We start from the raw sequence: 16,575 nt of genomic DNA on the forward strand, positions 1-16,575 counted from the left end.
GGAGGTAGCACTCCCTTTATGGTATAGTACATATTATGCATAATATTACATTAATGTATTAGTACATATATGTATTATCACCAACTCACTATTTTAACCATAAAGCAGGTACATAATATTAAGGTGGGCATAAAGCATATCATTAAGACTCACAAATTCTATTATTTGAACTTGAGTAATATATTAATCCCCAAAAATTTGTCCTCAAATTTTTCCTTGAAATAATCAACTATAATTTTATTCAAACATATTAATGTAGGTAAGAGACCACCAACCAGTTTATATAAAGGCATATCATGAATGATAGAATCAAGGACAATAATTGTGGGGGTACACAATATGAACTATTACTGGCATCTGGTTCCTCATTTCAGGTACATAACTGTAATATTCCACCCTCTTATAATTATACTGGCATCTGATTAATGGTGTAGTACATACGTTGCATTACCCCCCATGCCGAGCATTCTTTTATATGCATAGGGTATCTTTTATTGGTTTCCTTTCATCTGGCATTTCAGAGTGCAGGCTCAAATGTTAAATTAAGGTTGAACATTTTCCTTGTATGTGATAATATATATTAATTATCGTAAGACATAATTTAAGAATTACATACTTTTATCTCAAGTGCATAATATATCTGTCTCTAGTTCAACTTATCCTTACATAGTGCCCCCTTTGGTTTTTTGCGCGACAAACCCCCCTTACCCCCCTACGTCAGGCAATGCTGTTATCCTTGTCAAACCCCGAAACCAAGGAGGACCAAGAACGTGTGAACCAACGAGTTGAGGTATAAATTGGCATCCCATTATATATATATATATATATCGATCGGTTTTTTTAACCGCAACTTACCACTTACCTAAAAGTCCCTACCAAAAATCCCCAAAAAGAGGCTCGACACTAAATACTCTAATATAATTAATCAGCTAGCGTAGCTTAACACAAAGCATAGCACTGAAGATGCTAAGATGAGTCCTAAGAAACTCCGCATGCACAAAGGCATGGTCCCGACCTTATTATCAGCTCTAACTCAACTTACACATGCAAGTCTCCGCAACCCAGTGAATATGCCCTCAATCCCCCCACCCGGGACGAGGAGCGGGCATCAGGCACAAACATTAGCCAAGACGCCTAGCCAAGCCACACCCCCAAGGAATTCAGCAGTGATAAACATTAAGCCATAAGTGAAAACTTGACTCAGTTAGTGTTAAGAGGGCCGGTAAAACTCGTGACAGCCACCGCGGTTAGACGAGAGGCCCTAGTTGATATTACAACGGCGTAAAGGGTGGTTAAGGATAAACAAAAATAAAGTCAAATGGCCCCTTGGCCGTCATACGCTTCTAGGAGTCCGAAGCCCTAATACGAAAGTAACTTTAATAAACCCACCTGACCCCACGAAAGCTGAGAAACAAACTGGGATTAGATACCCCACTATGCTCAGCCGTAAACTCAGACATCCAGCTACAATTAGATGTCCGCCAGGGTACTACGAGCATTAGCTTAAAACCCAAAGGACCTGACGGTGTCTCAGACCCCCCTAGAGGAGCCTGTTCTAGAACCGATAACCCCCGTTCAACCTCACCACTTCTAGCCACCCCAGCCTATATACCGCCGTCGTCAGCTTACCCTGTGAAGGTAATAAAAGTAAGCAAAATGGGCACAACCCAAAACGTCAGGTCGAGGTGTAGCGCATGAAGTGGGAAGAAATGGGCTACATTTTCTAATATAGAATATTACGAACATGCACCATGAAACAATGCTTGAAGGAGGATTTAGTAGTAAAAGGGAAGTAGAGTGTCCCTTTTGAACCCGGCTCTGAGACGCGTACACACCGCCCGTCACTCTCCCCTGTCAAAACGCACCAAAAATACATAATACAACAGCACTGACAAGGGGAGGCAAGTCGTAACACGGTAAGTTACCGGAAGTGCACTTGGATCAAACCCAGGGTGTGGCTGAGTTAGTCAAGCATCTCACTTACACCGAGAAGACATCCATGCAAATTGGATCGCCCTGAGCCAAACAGCTAGCTTAACTACTTAATAACTAAACAATATAAATAAAACAAAATAAGCCTGACACCAAAAACTAAACCATTTTTTTACCTGAGTATGGGAGACAGAAAAGGTTCCACAAAGCGATAGAAATAGTACCGCAAGGGAAAGCTGAAAGAGAAATGAAATAACCCATATAAGCACTAAAAAGCAAAGATTAAACCTCGTACCTTTTGCATCATGATTTAGCCAGTACACCCAAGCAAAGAGACCTTTAGTTTGAAACCCCGAAACCAGGTGAGCTACCCCGAGACAGCCTATTATGGCCCACCCCGTCTCTGTGGCAAAAGAGTGGGAAGAGCTCCGGGTAGAAGTGACAGACCTACCGAACCTGGTGATAGCTGGTTGCCTAAGAAATGAATAGAAGTTCAGCCTCGTGCACCTCAAATCACACAAACAAAACAAGACTAAGAGAAACACATGAGAGTTAGTTAAAGGGGGTACAGCCCCTTTAACAAAGGACACAACCTTTCCAGGAGGATAAAGATCATAATACATAAAACATACTGTTCTAGTGGGCCTAAAAGCAGCCATCTAAACAGAAAGCGTTAAAGCTCAGACAGAAAAAAGTTTATTATCCCGATAAAAAATCTTACTCCCCTAAATACTATTAGGCCAACCCATGCCCCCATGGAAGAGATTATGCTAAAATGAGTAACAAGAAGGCCCGCCCTTCTTCCAAGAACAAGTGTAAGCCAAACCGGACCAACCATTGGCAACTAACGAACTCAATCAAAGAGAGCAATGTGAATTACAAAAAAACCCAAGAAAAATCCACAACTAAGCTATCGTTACCCCCACACTGGAGTGCCCTAAAGGAAAGACTAAAAGAAAAGGAAGGAACTCGGCAAACACAAGCCTCGCCTGTTTACCAAAAACATCGCCTCCTGCAACGAACCAAGTATAGGAGGTCCAGCCTGCCCAGTGACTACAAGTTCAACGGCCCGGCGGTTATTTTGACCGTGCAAAGGTAGCGCAATCACTTGTCTTTTAAATAGAGACCTGTATGAATGGCTAAACGAGGGCTTAACTGTCTCCCCTTTCAAGTCAGTGAAATTGATCTACCCGTGCAGAAGCGGGTATAATACTACAAGACGAGAAGACCCTTTGGAGCTTAAGGTACAAAACTCAACCACGTTAAGCAACTCAATAAAAAGCAAAAACCTTGTGGATCATGAGATTTTACCTTCGGTTGGGGCGACCACGGAGGAAAGAAAAGCCTCCAGGTGGACTGGGAAAACCTCCTAAAACCAAGAGAGACATCTCTAAGCACAGAACATCTGACCAAATATGATCCGGCTAACACATAGCCGATCAACGAACCAAGTTACCCTAGGGATAACAGCGCAATCCTCTCCCAGAGTCCATATCGACGAGGGGGTTTACGACCTCGATGTTGGATCAGGACATCCTAATGGTGCAGCCGCTATTAAGGGTTCGTTTGTTCAACGATTAAAGTCCTACGTGATCTGAGTTCAGACCGGAGCAATCCAGGTCAGTTTCTATCTGTAACGCTACTTTTCCTAGTACGAAAGGATCGGAAAAGAGGGGCCCATACTTAAAGCACGCCCCACCCCTAATTTATGAAAACAAATAAATAAAATAAAGGGAGAGCCAAAATCCCAGCTGGCCAAAATAAGGACATACTGGGTGGCAGAGCATGGTAAATTGCGAAAGGCCTAAGCCCTTTTACCCAGAGGTTCAAATCCTCTTCCCAGTTTATGCTAAACATCCTAATAACTCACCTAATCAACCCTCTAGCCTATATCGTACCTGTACTTCTAGCAGTAGCCTTCCTAACACTAATTGAACGAAAAGTACTAGGATATATGCAACTACGAAAAGGACCAAACGTGGTAGGCCCCTACGGACTACTACAACCCATCGCCGACGGAGTAAAACTCTTCATCAAAGAACCCGTCCGCCCATCCACATCATCCCCATTCCTATTCCTAGCCGCCCCAGTACTTGCATTAACCCTAGCCATAACCTTATGAGCACCAATACCTATACCCCACCCAGTAACTGACCTCAACCTAGGAATCCTATTTATTCTAGCCCTGTCAAGCCTTGCGGTATACTCAATCCTAGGGTCAGGATGAGCATTAAATTCAAAATATGCATTAATCGGAGCCCTACGGGCCGTAGCCCAAACAATTTCGTATGAAGTTAGCCTAGGACTAATCCTCTTATCCGTAATTATCTTCTCAGGAGGATATACCCTACAAACATTTAACATCACCCAAGAAAGCATTTGACTTCTCATCCCCGCCTGACCTTTAGCCGCAATATGATATATCTCAACATTAGCCGAAACAAACCGAGCACCATTCGACTTAACAGAAGGAGAATCAGAACTAGTATCCGGCTTCAACGTAGAATATGCAGGCGGACCCTTTGCACTCTTCTTCCTAGCCGAATACGCCAACATCCTTCTAATAAATACCCTCTCAGCCGTCCTATTTTTAGGAGCCTCACATATTCCAAGCGTACCAGAACTTACGACAATTAATCTCATAACTAAAGCCGCACTACTCTCTATTATATTCCTATGAGTACGAGCCTCGTACCCACGATTCCGATACGACCAACTAATACACTTAGTATGAAAAAACTTCCTTCCCCTCACACTCGCCTTTGTACTATGACACACTGCCCTACCAATTGCACTAGCAGGGCTCCCTCCACAACTATAATTAAGGAACTTGCCTGAGCACCTAAGGACCACTTTGATAGAGTGAATTACAGGGGTTAAAATCCCCTCAGTTCCTAGAAAGAAGGGAATTGAACCCATACTCAAGAGATCAAAACTCTTGGTGCTTCCTTTACACCACTTTCTAAAGGCGGGGTCAGCTAATAAAGCTTTCGGGCCCATACCCCGAACATGACGGTTAAAGTCCCTCCTCCGCCAATGAACCCATATCGGCGCGCAACCCTATTATGCAGCGTAGGGCTAGGAACCACCCTAACCTTTGCTAGCTCTCACTGACTCCTAGCTTGAATGGGCCTAGAAATTAATACGCTAGCAATCACCCCCCTAATGGCACAACATCACCACCCCCGTGCAGTAGAAGCAACTACAAAATATTTCCTAACCCAAGCCACCGCCGCGGCAATAATCCTATTCGCAAGCACAACAAATGCCTGAATAACAGGAGAATGAAGCATCAATGACCTGTCGAACCCCATCGCCAGCACAATATTTATAGCTGCCTTAGCACTTAAAATTGGACTTGCACCAATACACTTCTGAATACCAGAGGTTCTACAAGGATTAGACCTGCTAACAGGACTCATCCTATCTACCTGACAAAAACTCGCCCCATTAGCGCTTATTATCCAAACAGCACAAACCATCGACCCACTGCTACTAACACTATTAGGAATTTCATCCACATTAGTTGGAGGATGAGGGGGATTAAATCAAACCCAACTACGAAAAATCCTGGCCTACTCTTCAATCGCACACATAGGATGAATAATTATTGTAATCCAATACGCCCCACAACTCACCCTAATTGCACTAGGAACATATATTATCATAACCTCCGCAGCATTCCTGACCCTAAAAATATCACTAACAACCAAAATCAGCACACTCGCAACAACCTGATCAAAAAGCCCTATCCTGACATCAACAACTGCCCTAGTCCTACTCTCACTAGGAGGCCTACCACCATTAACAGGATTTATACCAAAATGACTAATTCTACAAGAACTAACAAAACAAGACCTCCCAATTATTGCCACAGCCATAGCCCTAACCGCCCTAATTAGCCTATACTTCTACCTACGCCTACTGTACGCAATAACACTGACTATTTCCCCCAATATGATTAACTCAACAACCCCCTGACGAACCCAAACAACCCAAACCTCTCTACCCTTAGCCCTATTTACCACAGCCGCCCTCGGACTCCTACCAATAGCCCCAGCTATCCTAATACTAACCACCTAGGGATTTAGGATAACATTAGACCAAAAGCCTTCAAAGCTTTAAGTAGAAGTGAAAATCTTCTAATCCCTGATTAAGGCCTACAAGATATTAACTTGCATCTCTGATTGCAAATCAGACACTTTTATTAAGCTAAGGCCTTACTAGATGGGAAGGCCTCGATCCTACAAACTTTTAGTTAACAGCTAAACGCCCAAGCCAGCGAGCATCCATCTACTTTTCCCGCCGTTTAACTCAGTAAGGCGGGAAAAGCCCCGGCAGAGTATTAATCTGCGTCTTCGGATTTGCAATCCAATGTGTTCTTCACCACGGAGCTGATAGGAAGAGGACTCAAACCTCTGTCTTCGGGCTACAACCCACCGCCTAAGCACTCGGCTACCCTACCTGTGGCAATCACGCGCTGATTCTTCTCTACCAACCACAAAGACATTGGCACCCTTTATCTTGTATTTGGTGCCTGAGCCGGAATAGTAGGAACCGCCTTAAGCCTCCTCATTCGGGCCGAACTTAGCCAACCCGGGTCGCTTCTCAGTGATGACCAAATTTATAACGTTATCGTGACTGCCCACGCCTTTGTAATAATTTTCTTTATAGTAATGCCTATCCTTATTGGAGGATTTGGAAACTGACTTGTACCACTAATAATCGGAGCCCCAGACATAGCATTCCCACGAATAAATAACATAAGCTTCTGACTACTACCCCCATCATTCCTTCTACTCCTAGCTTCTTCTGGTGTTGAAGCTGGAGCTGGAACAGGATGAAGCGTATACCCACCTCTTGCAGGGAACTTAGCCCACGCAGGAGCATCAGTAGACCTAACAATTTTCTCACTTCACCTAGCAGGTGTTTCATCAATTCTAGGGGCAATCAACTTTATTACTACAACCATCAACATGAAACCCCCAGCCATCTCCCAATACCAAACACCCCTGTTCGTCTGATCCGTGCTTGTAACCGCCGTATTGCTCCTTCTATCATTACCTGTTTTAGCCGCAGGAATTACAATGCTCCTAACAGACCGAAACCTTAATACCACATTCTTTGACCCGGCAGGAGGAGGAGACCCAATCCTTTATCAACACTTATTCTGATTCTTCGGCCACCCAGAAGTTTATATTCTCATCCTCCCAGGATTCGGTATCATCTCCCATGTTGTAGCCTATTATTCAGGCAAAAAAGAACCGTTCGGTTACATAGGAATGGTCTGAGCCATGATGGCGATCGGTCTACTAGGGTTTATTGTGTGAGCTCACCACATGTTCACTGTTGGAATAGACGTAGACACTCGAGCATATTTTACATCCGCAACAATAATTATCGCAATTCCAACAGGTGTAAAAGTATTTAGCTGATTAGCCACACTCCACGGAGGATCCATTAAATGAGAAACACCAATACTATGGGCTCTAGGGTTTATTTTCCTATTCACAGTAGGGGGACTCACAGGGATCGTCCTATCCAATTCATCACTTGATATTGTCCTTCACGACACTTACTACGTAGTAGCACACTTCCACTATGTACTATCAATGGGTGCTGTATTCGCTATTATGGCAGCCTTTGTGCATTGATTCCCCCTATTAACTGGATATACTCTCCACAGCACCTGAACAAAAATCCACTTTGGAGTTATGTTTATTGGAGTTAACCTCACGTTCTTCCCACAACACTTCCTAGGCCTTAGCGCTATGCCACGGCGATACTCCGACTATCCAGATGCCTACGCCCTGTGAAATACAGTATCATCCATTGGATCGCTAATTTCCCTAGTAGCAGTAATCATATTCCTATTTATCCTATGAGAAGCCTTCGCCGCTAAACGAGAAGTACTATCTGTAGAACTAACAGCAACAAATGTAGAATGACTTCACGGCTGCCCTCCTCCTTATCACACATACGAGGAACCAGCATTCGTTCAAATTCAATCAAATTAACGAGAAAGGGAGGAATTGAACCCCCATATGCTGGTTTCAAGCCAGCCACATAACCACTCTGTCACTTCCTTCTAAAGACATTAGTAAAACGTAAATTACATCACCTTGTCAAGGTGAAATCGTAGGTTAAATCCCTGCATGTCTTAACCCCAAGACTTAATGGCACACCCAACGCAACTAGGTTTCAAGGACGCGGCCATACCCGTTATAGAGGAACTTCTTCACTTCCACGACCACGCATTAATAATTGTGCTCCTAATTAGCACTTTAGTTTTATATATTATTACTGCAATGGTATCAACTAAACTTACTAATAAATATATTCTAGACTCCCAAGAAATCGAAATCGTATGAACCATTCTACCAGCCGTCATTTTAGTACTAATCGCCCTGCCCTCCCTACGCATCCTGTACCTTATAGACGAAATTAACGACCCTCACCTGACAATTAAAGCAATAGGACACCAATGATACTGAAGTTACGAGTATACAGACTATGAAAATCTAGGATTCGACTCCTATATAGTACCAACCCAAGACCTTGCCCCCGGACAATTCCGACTTCTGGAAACAGACCACCGAATAGTTGTTCCAATAGAATCCCCAGTCCGTGTCCTAGTATCTGCTGAAGACGTGCTACATTCTTGAGCTGTTCCATCCCTTGGCGTAAAAATGGACGCAGTCCCAGGACGACTAAATCAAGCCGCCTTTATTGCCTCACGCCCAGGGGTCTTTTACGGACAATGCTCTGAAATTTGTGGAGCTAATCACAGCTTTATACCAATTGTAGTTGAAGCAGTACCTCTCGAACACTTCGAAAACTGATCCTCATTAATACTAGAAGACGCCTCGCTAGGAAGCTAAATATTGGACAAAGCGTTGGCCTTTTAAGCCAAAGATTGGTGATTCCCGACCACCTCTAGTGAAATGCCACAATTAAACCCCGGCCCTTGATTCGCAATTTTAGTATTTTCTTGACTAATTTTCTTAACTATTATTCCAACTAAAATCTTAAGCCATATTTCACCAAATGAACCAACCCCAGTAAGTGCTGAAAAACACAAAACTGAATCCTGAGACTGACCATGATAGTAAGCTTTTTCGACCAATTTGCAAGCCCATCATATCTAGGAATTCCTAATATCGCTGTCGCAATCGCACTACCCTGAGTACTTTACCCAACCCCACCAGCTCGATGAATTAATAACCGGCTCATCACGATCCAAGGATGATTTATCAACCGATTTACTAACCAACTAATACTACCACTAAATGTAGGAGGACATAAATGAGCACTACTACTAGCCTCATTAATAATTTTCCTAATTACAATTAATATGCTTGGCTTACTACCGTATACCTTCACACCCACAACACAACTATCACTCAATATGGGATTTGCCGTGCCTCTATGACTCGCTACTGTAATTATTGGGATACGAAATCAACCAACAATTGCCCTAGGACACCTACTACCAGAAGGAACACCCATTCCACTGATCCCCGTACTAATTATCATCGAAACAATTAGCTTACTTATCCGCCCACTAGCCCTGGGAGTCCGACTAACAGCCAATCTAACCGCAGGTCACCTGTTAATCCAACTCATCGCCACAGCTGTATTTGTTCTCCTACCAATAATACCAACAGTAGCAATCCTAACCGCTGCCGTACTCTTCCTCCTCACATTACTAGAAGTTGCAGTCGCAATAATCCAAGCTTATGTATTTGTACTTCTTCTAAGCCTATATCTACAAGAAAACGTTTAATGGCCCACCAAGCACATGCCTATCATATAGTTGATCCAAGCCCATGACCACTAACCGGAGCTATCGCTGCCCTTCTAATAACATCCGGCTTAGCAATCTGATTCCACTTCCACTCAACAACATTAATAACTCTAGGACTAATTCTCCTACTTCTTACCATATATCAATGATGACGTGACATTATCCGAGAAGGGACCTTCCAAGGCCACCACACACCGCCTGTACAAAAAGGGCTACGATATGGAATAATCCTATTTATCACCTCTGAAGTATTCTTCTTCCTAGGATTTTTCTGAGCCTTCTACCACTCAAGCCTAGCACCAACACCAGAATTAGGAGGATGCTGACCTCCCACAGGAATTACACCACTAGATCCCTTCGAAGTACCACTCCTTAATACAGCCGTTCTACTAGCATCAGGAGTCACAGTAACATGAGCTCATCACAGCATCATAGAAGGAGAACGAAAACAAGCTATTCAATCCTTAGCATTAACCATTTTACTAGGACTCTACTTCACCGCCCTCCAAGCCATGGAATACTATGAAGCACCCTTCACAATTGCAGATGGGGTTTACGGTTCAACATTCTTCGTAGCCACAGGATTCCATGGTCTCCATGTTATTATTGGATCAACCTTCCTAGCAGTATGCCTTCTTCGCCAAATCCAATACCACTTTACATCTGAACACCATTTTGGCTTTGAAGCCGCTGCCTGATACTGACATTTTGTCGACGTAGTATGACTGTTCCTCTACGTATCCATCTATTGATGAGGCTCATAATCTTTCTAGTATCAAAGTTAGTACAAGTGACTTCCAATCACACAGTCTTGGTTAAACCCCAAGGAAAGATAATGAATCTAATTATAACTATTCTAACCATTACCGTGGCCCTATCCCTAATTCTAGCAACCGTATCCTTTTGACTACCACAAATAAATCCAGACGCAGAAAAACTATCACCATACGAATGCGGGTTTGATCCACTAGGATCTGCCCGACTACCATTTTCCCTACGCTTCTTCCTAGTAGCAATCCTATTCCTACTCTTCGATCTAGAAATTGCCCTCCTCCTCCCACTGCCCTGAGGAGACCAACTCCACAACCCCACCGGAACATTCTTCTGGGCCACAACAGTTCTAATTTTATTAACTCTAGGACTAATTTATGAATGAACACAAGGCGGCCTAGAATGAGCAGAATAGGGAGTTAGTCCAAAACAAGACCTCTGATTTCGGCTCAGAAAATCATGGTTTAATTCCATGACCCCCTTATGACACCCGTACATTTCAGCTTTAGCTCAGCATTCATTTTAGGTCTAATGGGACTAGCATTCCACCGAACCCACCTACTCTCCGCGCTACTATGCTTAGAAGGAATAATACTGTCCCTATTCATTGCACTAGCCCTATGAGCATTACAATTTGAATCCACAGGATTCTCAACAGCCCCTATACTACTACTGGCCTTTTCTGCTTGTGAAGCTAGCACCGGCTTAGCACTTTTAGTTGCTACCGCTCGCACTCACGGAACCGACCGGCTACAAAACCTTAATCTCCTACAATGCTAAAAGTACTAATCCCTACAATCATATTATTTCCAACAATTTGATTAACCTCCCCTAAATGACTGTGGACAACTACAACTGCACACAGCCTCTTAATTGCCTCCATCAGCCTAACATGACTGAAATGAACATCCGAAACTGGGTGAACTTCCTCCAACATATACCTAGCCAAAGGCCCACTATTAACCCCCCTATTAGTCCTAACATGCTGACTACTCCCACTTATAATCCTAGCCAGCCAAAACCATATTAATCCCGAACCAATTAGCCGGGAACGGCTATACATCACACTCCTTGCCTTACTACAAACCTTTCTGATCATAGCATTCGGTGCCACAGAAATCATTATATTCTACATCATATTTGAAGCCACACTCATTCCAACCCTCATTATTATTACCCGCTGAGGGAACCAAACCGAACGCCTTAACGCCGGGACCTACTTCTTATTTTATACTCTAGCAGGATCCCTTCCGCTTTTAGTCGCCCTACTCCTTCTTCAACAATCCACAGGTACACTATCAATACTTGTACTACAATATTCACAACCCCTACAACTCAACTCTTGAGGTCACATGTTTTGATGAGCTGGCTGCCTAATCGCATTCCTAGTCAAGATACCACTATATGGTGTCCACCTGTGATTACCAAAAGCACACGTAGAAGCCCCCGTAGCAGGATCGATAGTACTAGCAGCAGTATTACTAAAACTTGGTGGATACGGAATAATACGTATAATAGTAATACTAGACCCCCTATCAAAAGAACTCGCCTACCCATTTATTATCCTAGCCCTCTGAGGAATCATTATAACCGGATCAATTTGCCTCCGACAAACAGACCTAAAGTCACTAATCGCTTACTCATCCGTTAGCCACATAGGATTAGTAGCAGGAGGAATCCTAATTCAAACCCCATGAGGATTCTCAGGAGCAATCATCCTAATAATTGCTCACGGACTAGTATCCTCGGCACTTTTCTGCTTAGCCAACACAGCCTATGAACGAACCCATAGCCGAACAATAATTCTCGCCCGAGGTCTACAAGTAATTTTCCCACTAACTGCAGTATGATGGTTTATCGCAAATCTAGCTAACTTAGCACTCCCGCCTCTACCCAACCTAATAGGAGAACTTATAATCATCACAACATTATTCAATTGATCCCCCTGAACAATTTTACTCACTGGCCTGGGAACACTAATCACAGCTGGCTACTCCCTATACATGTTCCTCATGTCACAACGGGGCCCAACACCAAACCATATTATAGGCCTTCAACCATTCCACACCCGAGAACACCTACTAATAACTCTACACCTAATCCCTGTTATCCTCTTAGTAACAAAACCGGAACTCATGTGAGGATGATGCTATTGTAAGTATAGTTTAACTAAAACATTAGATTGTGATTCTAAAAACAGGGGTTAAAGTCCCCTTACTCACCAAGGAAGAACAGAAAATAGTAAGCACTGCTAATCCTTACATTCCATGGTTAAAATCCGTGGCTTCCTTGCGCTTTCAAAGGATAACAGTTCATCCGTTGGTCTTAGGAACCAAAAACTCTTGGTGCAAATCCAAGTGGAAGCTAAAATGACACTAATTATACACTCATCACTCCTTCTAATCTTTTTTATCTTAGTTTACCCCCTACTCACCACATTAAACCCTAACCAGCAAGACTCCAACATAGCAGGTATAACCAAAACTGCCGTTAGCTCTGCATTCTTCGTCAGCCTCCTGCCCCTTATAATTTTCCTGAACCTAAAAACAGAAGGCATTATTACGAACTGACAATGAATAAACACCCAAGCATTTGACGTAAACATCAGTTTCAAATTCGACCACTACTCCCTAATCTTCGTCCCAATCGCCCTATACGTCACCTGATCAATTTTAGAATTCGCACTATGATATATACACTCCGACCCCAACATTGACCGATTCTTCAAATACTTACTCACATTCCTAGTAGCCATAATTATCCTAGTTACAGCCAACAACATATTCCAACTATTTATCGGCTGAGAAGGCGTAGGCATCATATCATTCCTACTCATCGGATGATGACATGGACGAGCAGACGCCAACACCGCGGCTCTCCAAGCTGTTATTTACAACCGAGTAGGAGACATTGGACTAATTATAACTATAGCCTGACTAGCAATAAACCTTAATTCCTGAGAAATTCAACAAATCTTTGCCCTGTCAAAAAACTTTGATATAACAATTCCCCTAATAGGACTTGCCCTAGCGGCAACAGGAAAATCAGCCCAATTTGGCCTCCACCCATGACTCCCGGTCGCCATGGAGGGCCCTACACCAGTATCCGCCCTACTCCATTCAAGTACTATAGTCGTCGCAGGAATTTTCCTACTAATCCGCCTTCACCCCCGCATAGAAAACAATCAACTAGCCCTAACAACCTGCCTCTGCCTCGGAGCATTAACCTCACTATTTACAGCCACCTGCGCCCTAACCCAAAACGACATCAAAAAAATTGTAGCCTTCTCAACATCCAGCCAACTAGGACTAATAATAGTTACAATCGGACTAAACCAACCACAACTAGCATTCCTCCACATTTGCACCCATGCCTTCTTCAAGGCAATGCTCTTCCTGTGTTCAGGGTCGATCATTCACAGCCTAAATGACGAACAAGACATCCGAAAAATAGGAGGCCTATTCAACATTATGCCCGCCACCTCAACCTATTTTACAATTGGCAGCCTAGCCTTAACAGGAACCCCCTTCCTAGCAGGATTCTTCTCAAAGGACGCAATTATTGAAGCCCTAAACACCTCCTACCTAAACGCCTGAGCCCTAACCCTAACACTAATCGCTACATCATTCACCGCAGTATACAGTTTTCGACTAGTATACTTTGTAATTATAGGAACCCCACGATTCCTGCCCCTATCTCCAATCAACGAAAATAACCCACTAGTAATTAACACCATCAAACGACTTGCCTGAGGAAGCATTATTGCAGGACTCATTATTACACAAAATTTCCCACCAATAAAAACACCAATCATAACAATATCAATCACTTTAAAAATAGCAGCCCTCATAGTAACAATTGCAGGCTTGCTAGTAGCCATAGAACTAGCCAATTTAACAAGCAAACAAGTAAAAATCACCCCAATAATCTCCACACACCACTTCTCAAACATATTAGGATTCTACCCTATAATTATCCACCGACTTATTCCAAAACTTAAACTTACTCTAGGACAATCAGCCGCCACCCAACTAGACAAAACATGACTCGAAACCGTTGGGCCGAAAGGTTTAGCACTCACACAAATAGCCATAGCAAAAATTACAAATGACATCACACGAGGAATGATCAAAACATACCTAACCATCTTCCTCCTAACTCTAATCCTGGCCACCATCCCCGTGCTCCTTTAAACCGCACGAAGAGCTCCACGACTCAGGCCCCGAGTAAGCTCCAACACAACAAGTAAGGTTAAAAGCAATACCCAAGCACAAATAACCAACATACCCCCACCAGACGAATACATTACAGCTACCCCACTAATATCCCCACGTAAAACAGAAAATTCCTTTAACCCATCTACAACCACCCATGAACCTTCGTATCAGCCCCCTCAAAAAATCCCTGCCACTAAACCAACTCCTAATAAGTAAACTAAAACATAACCCAACACAGAACGACTCCCCCAAGCTTCCGGGAAAGGCTCGGCGGCCAAAGCTGCATAAGCAAAAACCACAAGCATCCCTCCTAAATAAATTAAGAAAAGAACCAAAGATAAAAAAGAACCTCCATGACCAACCAATACCCCACACCCAACCCCAGCTGCAACCACTAAACCAAGAGCAGCAAAATAAGGCGTAGGATTAGAAGCAACAGCAACTAAGCCCACAACCAAAGCTATTAATAACAAAAACATAAAATAGGTCATAATTCTTGCTCAGACTTTAACCGAGACCAATGACTTGAAGAACCACCGTTGTTATTCAACTACAAGAACCACTAATGGCAAGCCTACGAAAAACACACCCTCTCATTAAAATCGCTAACGACGCACTAGTTGACCTACCAACACCATCCAACATCTCAGCATGATGAAACTTTGGATCCCTCCTAGGACTATGCTTAATTACCCAAATTTTAACCGGCCTATTCCTAGCCATACACTACACCTCAGACATTTCAACCGCATTCTCATCTGTTACCCACATCTGCCGAGACGTAAATTACGGCTGACTAATCCGTAATGTACACGCCAACGGAGCATCATTCTTCTTCATTTGCATCTACATACACATCGCCCGAGGCCTATACTACGGATCATACCTTTACAAAGAAACCTGAAACATTGGTGTAGTCCTTCTACTACTAGTCATGATAACAGCCTTCGTTGGCTATGTTCTTCCATGAGGACAAATATCCTTTTGAGGCGCCACAGTAATCACAAACCTCCTATCTGCCGTACCATACATGGGAGACATGTTAGTCCAATGAATCTGAGGTGGGTTCTCAGTAGACAATGCAACACTAACACGATTCTTCGCATTCCACTTCCTACTACCATTTGTTATTGCCGCCGCAACCATCATCCACCTGCTGTTCCTCCACGAAACAGGATCAAACAACCCGATCGGACTAAACTCAGACGCAGACAAAGTCTCTTTCCACCCGTACTTCTCATACAAAGACCTCCTTGGGTTCGTAATTATACTCCTAGCTCTTACACTACTAGCACTATTCTCCCCTAACTTACTAGGAGACCCAGAAAACTTCACCCCCGCAAACCCTCTAGTTACACCACCCCACATCAAACCAGAATGATACTTCCTATTTGCCTACGCCATCCTACGATCAATTCCAAACAAACTCGGAGGTGTCCTTGCACTCCTATTCTCCATTCTGGTATTAATAGTAGTACCACTACTACACACCTCAAAACAACGAGGACTAACATTCCGCCCCATCACCCAATTCCTATTCTGAACCCTAGTAGCGGACATAATTATCCTAACATGAATTGGAGGCATACCAGTAGAGCATCCCTTCATCATTATTGGACAAATTGCATCCGTCCTATACTTCGCACTATTCCTCATTTTTATGCCACTAGCAGGATGGTTAGAAAATAAAGCACTAAAATGAGCTTGCCCTAGTAGCTTAGCCTAAAAGCATCGGTCTTGTAATCCGAAGATCGGAGGTTAAATTCCTCCCTAGCGCCCAGAAAAGAGAGATTTTAACTCTCACCCCTGGCTACCAAAGCCAGAATTCTAAACTAAACTATTTTCTCG

General features: G+C 43.3%; 13 protein-coding genes and 24 non-coding genes across 37 annotated transcripts; 28 read left to right on the forward strand and 9 right to left on the reverse strand. All coding sequences in view use genetic code 2, as the record gives it.

Annotated features, from left to right (window-relative positions):
- Window positions 1-928: 928 nt before the first annotated feature.
- KEF38_t01 lies at window positions 929-997 on the forward strand. Its single transcript has one exon. It is a non-coding gene; the product is annotated as a tRNA-Phe (tRNA).
- Window positions 998-1,948, forward strand: KEF38_r02. Its single transcript has one exon. It is a non-coding gene; the product is annotated as a 12S ribosomal RNA (ribosomal RNA).
- On the forward strand, window positions 1,949-2,020 carry KEF38_t02. The gene has a single exon. It is a non-coding gene; the product is annotated as a tRNA-Val (tRNA).
- Window positions 2,021-3,701, forward strand: KEF38_r01. The gene has a single exon. It is a non-coding gene; the product is annotated as a 16S ribosomal RNA (ribosomal RNA).
- KEF38_t03 lies at window positions 3,702-3,778 on the forward strand. The gene has a single exon. It is a non-coding gene; the product is annotated as a tRNA-Leu (tRNA).
- ND1 lies at window positions 3,779-4,753 on the forward strand. Its single transcript has one exon. A coding sequence (NP_007082.1; NADH dehydrogenase subunit 1) covers window positions 3,779-4,753, from the start codon at window positions 3,779-3,781 to the stop codon at window positions 4,751-4,753; it is 975 nt and encodes a 324-aa protein.
- Window positions 4,754-4,756: 3 nt separating this feature from the next.
- On the forward strand, window positions 4,757-4,829 carry KEF38_t04. Its single transcript has one exon. It is a non-coding gene; the product is annotated as a tRNA-Ile (tRNA).
- Window positions 4,827-4,897, reverse strand: KEF38_t05. The gene has a single exon. It is a non-coding gene; the product is annotated as a tRNA-Gln (tRNA).
- Window positions 4,898-4,899: 2 nt separating this feature from the next.
- KEF38_t06 lies at window positions 4,900-4,968 on the forward strand. Its single transcript has one exon. It is a non-coding gene; the product is annotated as a tRNA-Met (tRNA).
- On the forward strand, window positions 4,969-6,015 carry ND2. The gene has a single exon. A coding sequence (NP_007083.1; NADH dehydrogenase subunit 2) covers window positions 4,969-6,015, from the start codon at window positions 4,969-4,971 to the stop codon at window positions 6,013-6,015; it is 1,047 nt and encodes a 348-aa protein.
- Window positions 6,014-6,084, forward strand: KEF38_t07. Its single transcript has one exon. It is a non-coding gene; the product is annotated as a tRNA-Trp (tRNA).
- Window positions 6,085-6,086: 2 nt separating this feature from the next.
- KEF38_t08 lies at window positions 6,087-6,154 on the reverse strand. Its single transcript has one exon. It is a non-coding gene; the product is annotated as a tRNA-Ala (tRNA).
- Window position 6,155: 1 nt separating this feature from the next.
- On the reverse strand, window positions 6,156-6,228 carry KEF38_t09. The gene has a single exon. It is a non-coding gene; the product is annotated as a tRNA-Asn (tRNA).
- Window positions 6,229-6,260: 32 nt separating this feature from the next.
- Window positions 6,261-6,329, reverse strand: KEF38_t10. Its single transcript has one exon. It is a non-coding gene; the product is annotated as a tRNA-Cys (tRNA).
- KEF38_t11 lies at window positions 6,328-6,397 on the reverse strand. The gene has a single exon. It is a non-coding gene; the product is annotated as a tRNA-Tyr (tRNA).
- A 1-nt stretch (window position 6,398) lies between these two features.
- Window positions 6,399-7,949, forward strand: COX1. Its single transcript has one exon. A coding sequence (NP_007084.1; cytochrome c oxidase subunit I) covers window positions 6,399-7,949, from the start codon at window positions 6,399-6,401 to the stop codon at window positions 7,947-7,949; it is 1,551 nt and encodes a 516-aa protein.
- On the reverse strand, window positions 7,950-8,020 carry KEF38_t12. Its single transcript has one exon. It is a non-coding gene; the product is annotated as a tRNA-Ser (tRNA).
- A 3-nt stretch (window positions 8,021-8,023) lies between these two features.
- Window positions 8,024-8,095, forward strand: KEF38_t13. The gene has a single exon. It is a non-coding gene; the product is annotated as a tRNA-Asp (tRNA).
- A 13-nt stretch (window positions 8,096-8,108) lies between these two features.
- COX2 lies at window positions 8,109-8,799 on the forward strand. The gene has a single exon. Coding sequence (NP_007085.1; cytochrome c oxidase subunit II) is annotated over window positions 8,109-8,799 (691 nt in total).
- KEF38_t14 lies at window positions 8,800-8,875 on the forward strand. The gene has a single exon. It is a non-coding gene; the product is annotated as a tRNA-Lys (tRNA).
- A 1-nt stretch (window position 8,876) lies between these two features.
- On the forward strand, window positions 8,877-9,041 carry ATP8. The gene has a single exon. A coding sequence (NP_007086.1; ATP synthase F0 subunit 8) covers window positions 8,877-9,041, from the start codon at window positions 8,877-8,879 to the stop codon at window positions 9,039-9,041; it is 165 nt and encodes a 54-aa protein.
- Window positions 9,035-9,718, forward strand: ATP6. The gene has a single exon. A coding sequence (NP_007087.1; ATP synthase F0 subunit 6) covers window positions 9,035-9,718, from the start codon at window positions 9,035-9,037 to the stop codon at window positions 9,716-9,718; it is 684 nt and encodes a 227-aa protein.
- On the forward strand, window positions 9,718-10,503 carry COX3. Its single transcript has one exon. A coding sequence (NP_007088.1; cytochrome c oxidase subunit III) covers window positions 9,718-10,503, from the start codon at window positions 9,718-9,720 to the stop codon at window positions 10,501-10,503; it is 786 nt and encodes a 261-aa protein.
- KEF38_t15 lies at window positions 10,503-10,574 on the forward strand. Its single transcript has one exon. It is a non-coding gene; the product is annotated as a tRNA-Gly (tRNA).
- Window positions 10,575-10,925, forward strand: ND3. Its single transcript has one exon. A coding sequence (NP_007089.1; NADH dehydrogenase subunit 3) covers window positions 10,575-10,925, from the start codon at window positions 10,575-10,577 to the stop codon at window positions 10,923-10,925; it is 351 nt and encodes a 116-aa protein.
- Window positions 10,924-10,993, forward strand: KEF38_t16. The gene has a single exon. It is a non-coding gene; the product is annotated as a tRNA-Arg (tRNA).
- ND4L lies at window positions 10,994-11,290 on the forward strand. The gene has a single exon. A coding sequence (NP_007090.1; NADH dehydrogenase subunit 4L) covers window positions 10,994-11,290, from the start codon at window positions 10,994-10,996 to the stop codon at window positions 11,288-11,290; it is 297 nt and encodes a 98-aa protein.
- Window positions 11,284-12,664, forward strand: ND4. The gene has a single exon. Coding sequence (NP_007091.1; NADH dehydrogenase subunit 4) is annotated over window positions 11,284-12,664 (1,381 nt in total).
- Window positions 12,665-12,733, forward strand: KEF38_t17. Its single transcript has one exon. It is a non-coding gene; the product is annotated as a tRNA-His (tRNA).
- On the forward strand, window positions 12,734-12,802 carry KEF38_t18. The gene has a single exon. It is a non-coding gene; the product is annotated as a tRNA-Ser (tRNA).
- Window position 12,803: 1 nt separating this feature from the next.
- KEF38_t19 lies at window positions 12,804-12,876 on the forward strand. The gene has a single exon. It is a non-coding gene; the product is annotated as a tRNA-Leu (tRNA).
- A 3-nt stretch (window positions 12,877-12,879) lies between these two features.
- On the forward strand, window positions 12,880-14,703 carry ND5. Its single transcript has one exon. A coding sequence (NP_007092.1; NADH dehydrogenase subunit 5) covers window positions 12,880-14,703, from the start codon at window positions 12,880-12,882 to the stop codon at window positions 14,701-14,703; it is 1,824 nt and encodes a 607-aa protein.
- On the reverse strand, window positions 14,700-15,218 carry ND6. Its single transcript has one exon. A coding sequence (NP_007093.1; NADH dehydrogenase subunit 6) covers window positions 14,700-15,218, from the start codon at window positions 15,216-15,218 to the stop codon at window positions 14,700-14,702; it is 519 nt and encodes a 172-aa protein.
- Window positions 15,219-15,287, reverse strand: KEF38_t20. The gene has a single exon. It is a non-coding gene; the product is annotated as a tRNA-Glu (tRNA).
- A 5-nt stretch (window positions 15,288-15,292) lies between these two features.
- CYTB lies at window positions 15,293-16,433 on the forward strand. The gene has a single exon. Coding sequence (NP_007094.1; cytochrome b) is annotated over window positions 15,293-16,433 (1,141 nt in total).
- KEF38_t21 lies at window positions 16,434-16,505 on the forward strand. Its single transcript has one exon. It is a non-coding gene; the product is annotated as a tRNA-Thr (tRNA).
- On the reverse strand, window positions 16,504-16,575 carry KEF38_t22. Its single transcript has one exon. It is a non-coding gene; the product is annotated as a tRNA-Pro (tRNA).

This window comes from Cyprinus carpio, mitochondrion (genome assembly GCF_018340385.1).
Source record: "Cyprinus carpio mitochondrion, complete genome".
Lineage (NCBI taxonomy): Eukaryota > Metazoa > Chordata > Actinopteri > Cypriniformes > Cyprinidae > Cyprinus > Cyprinus carpio.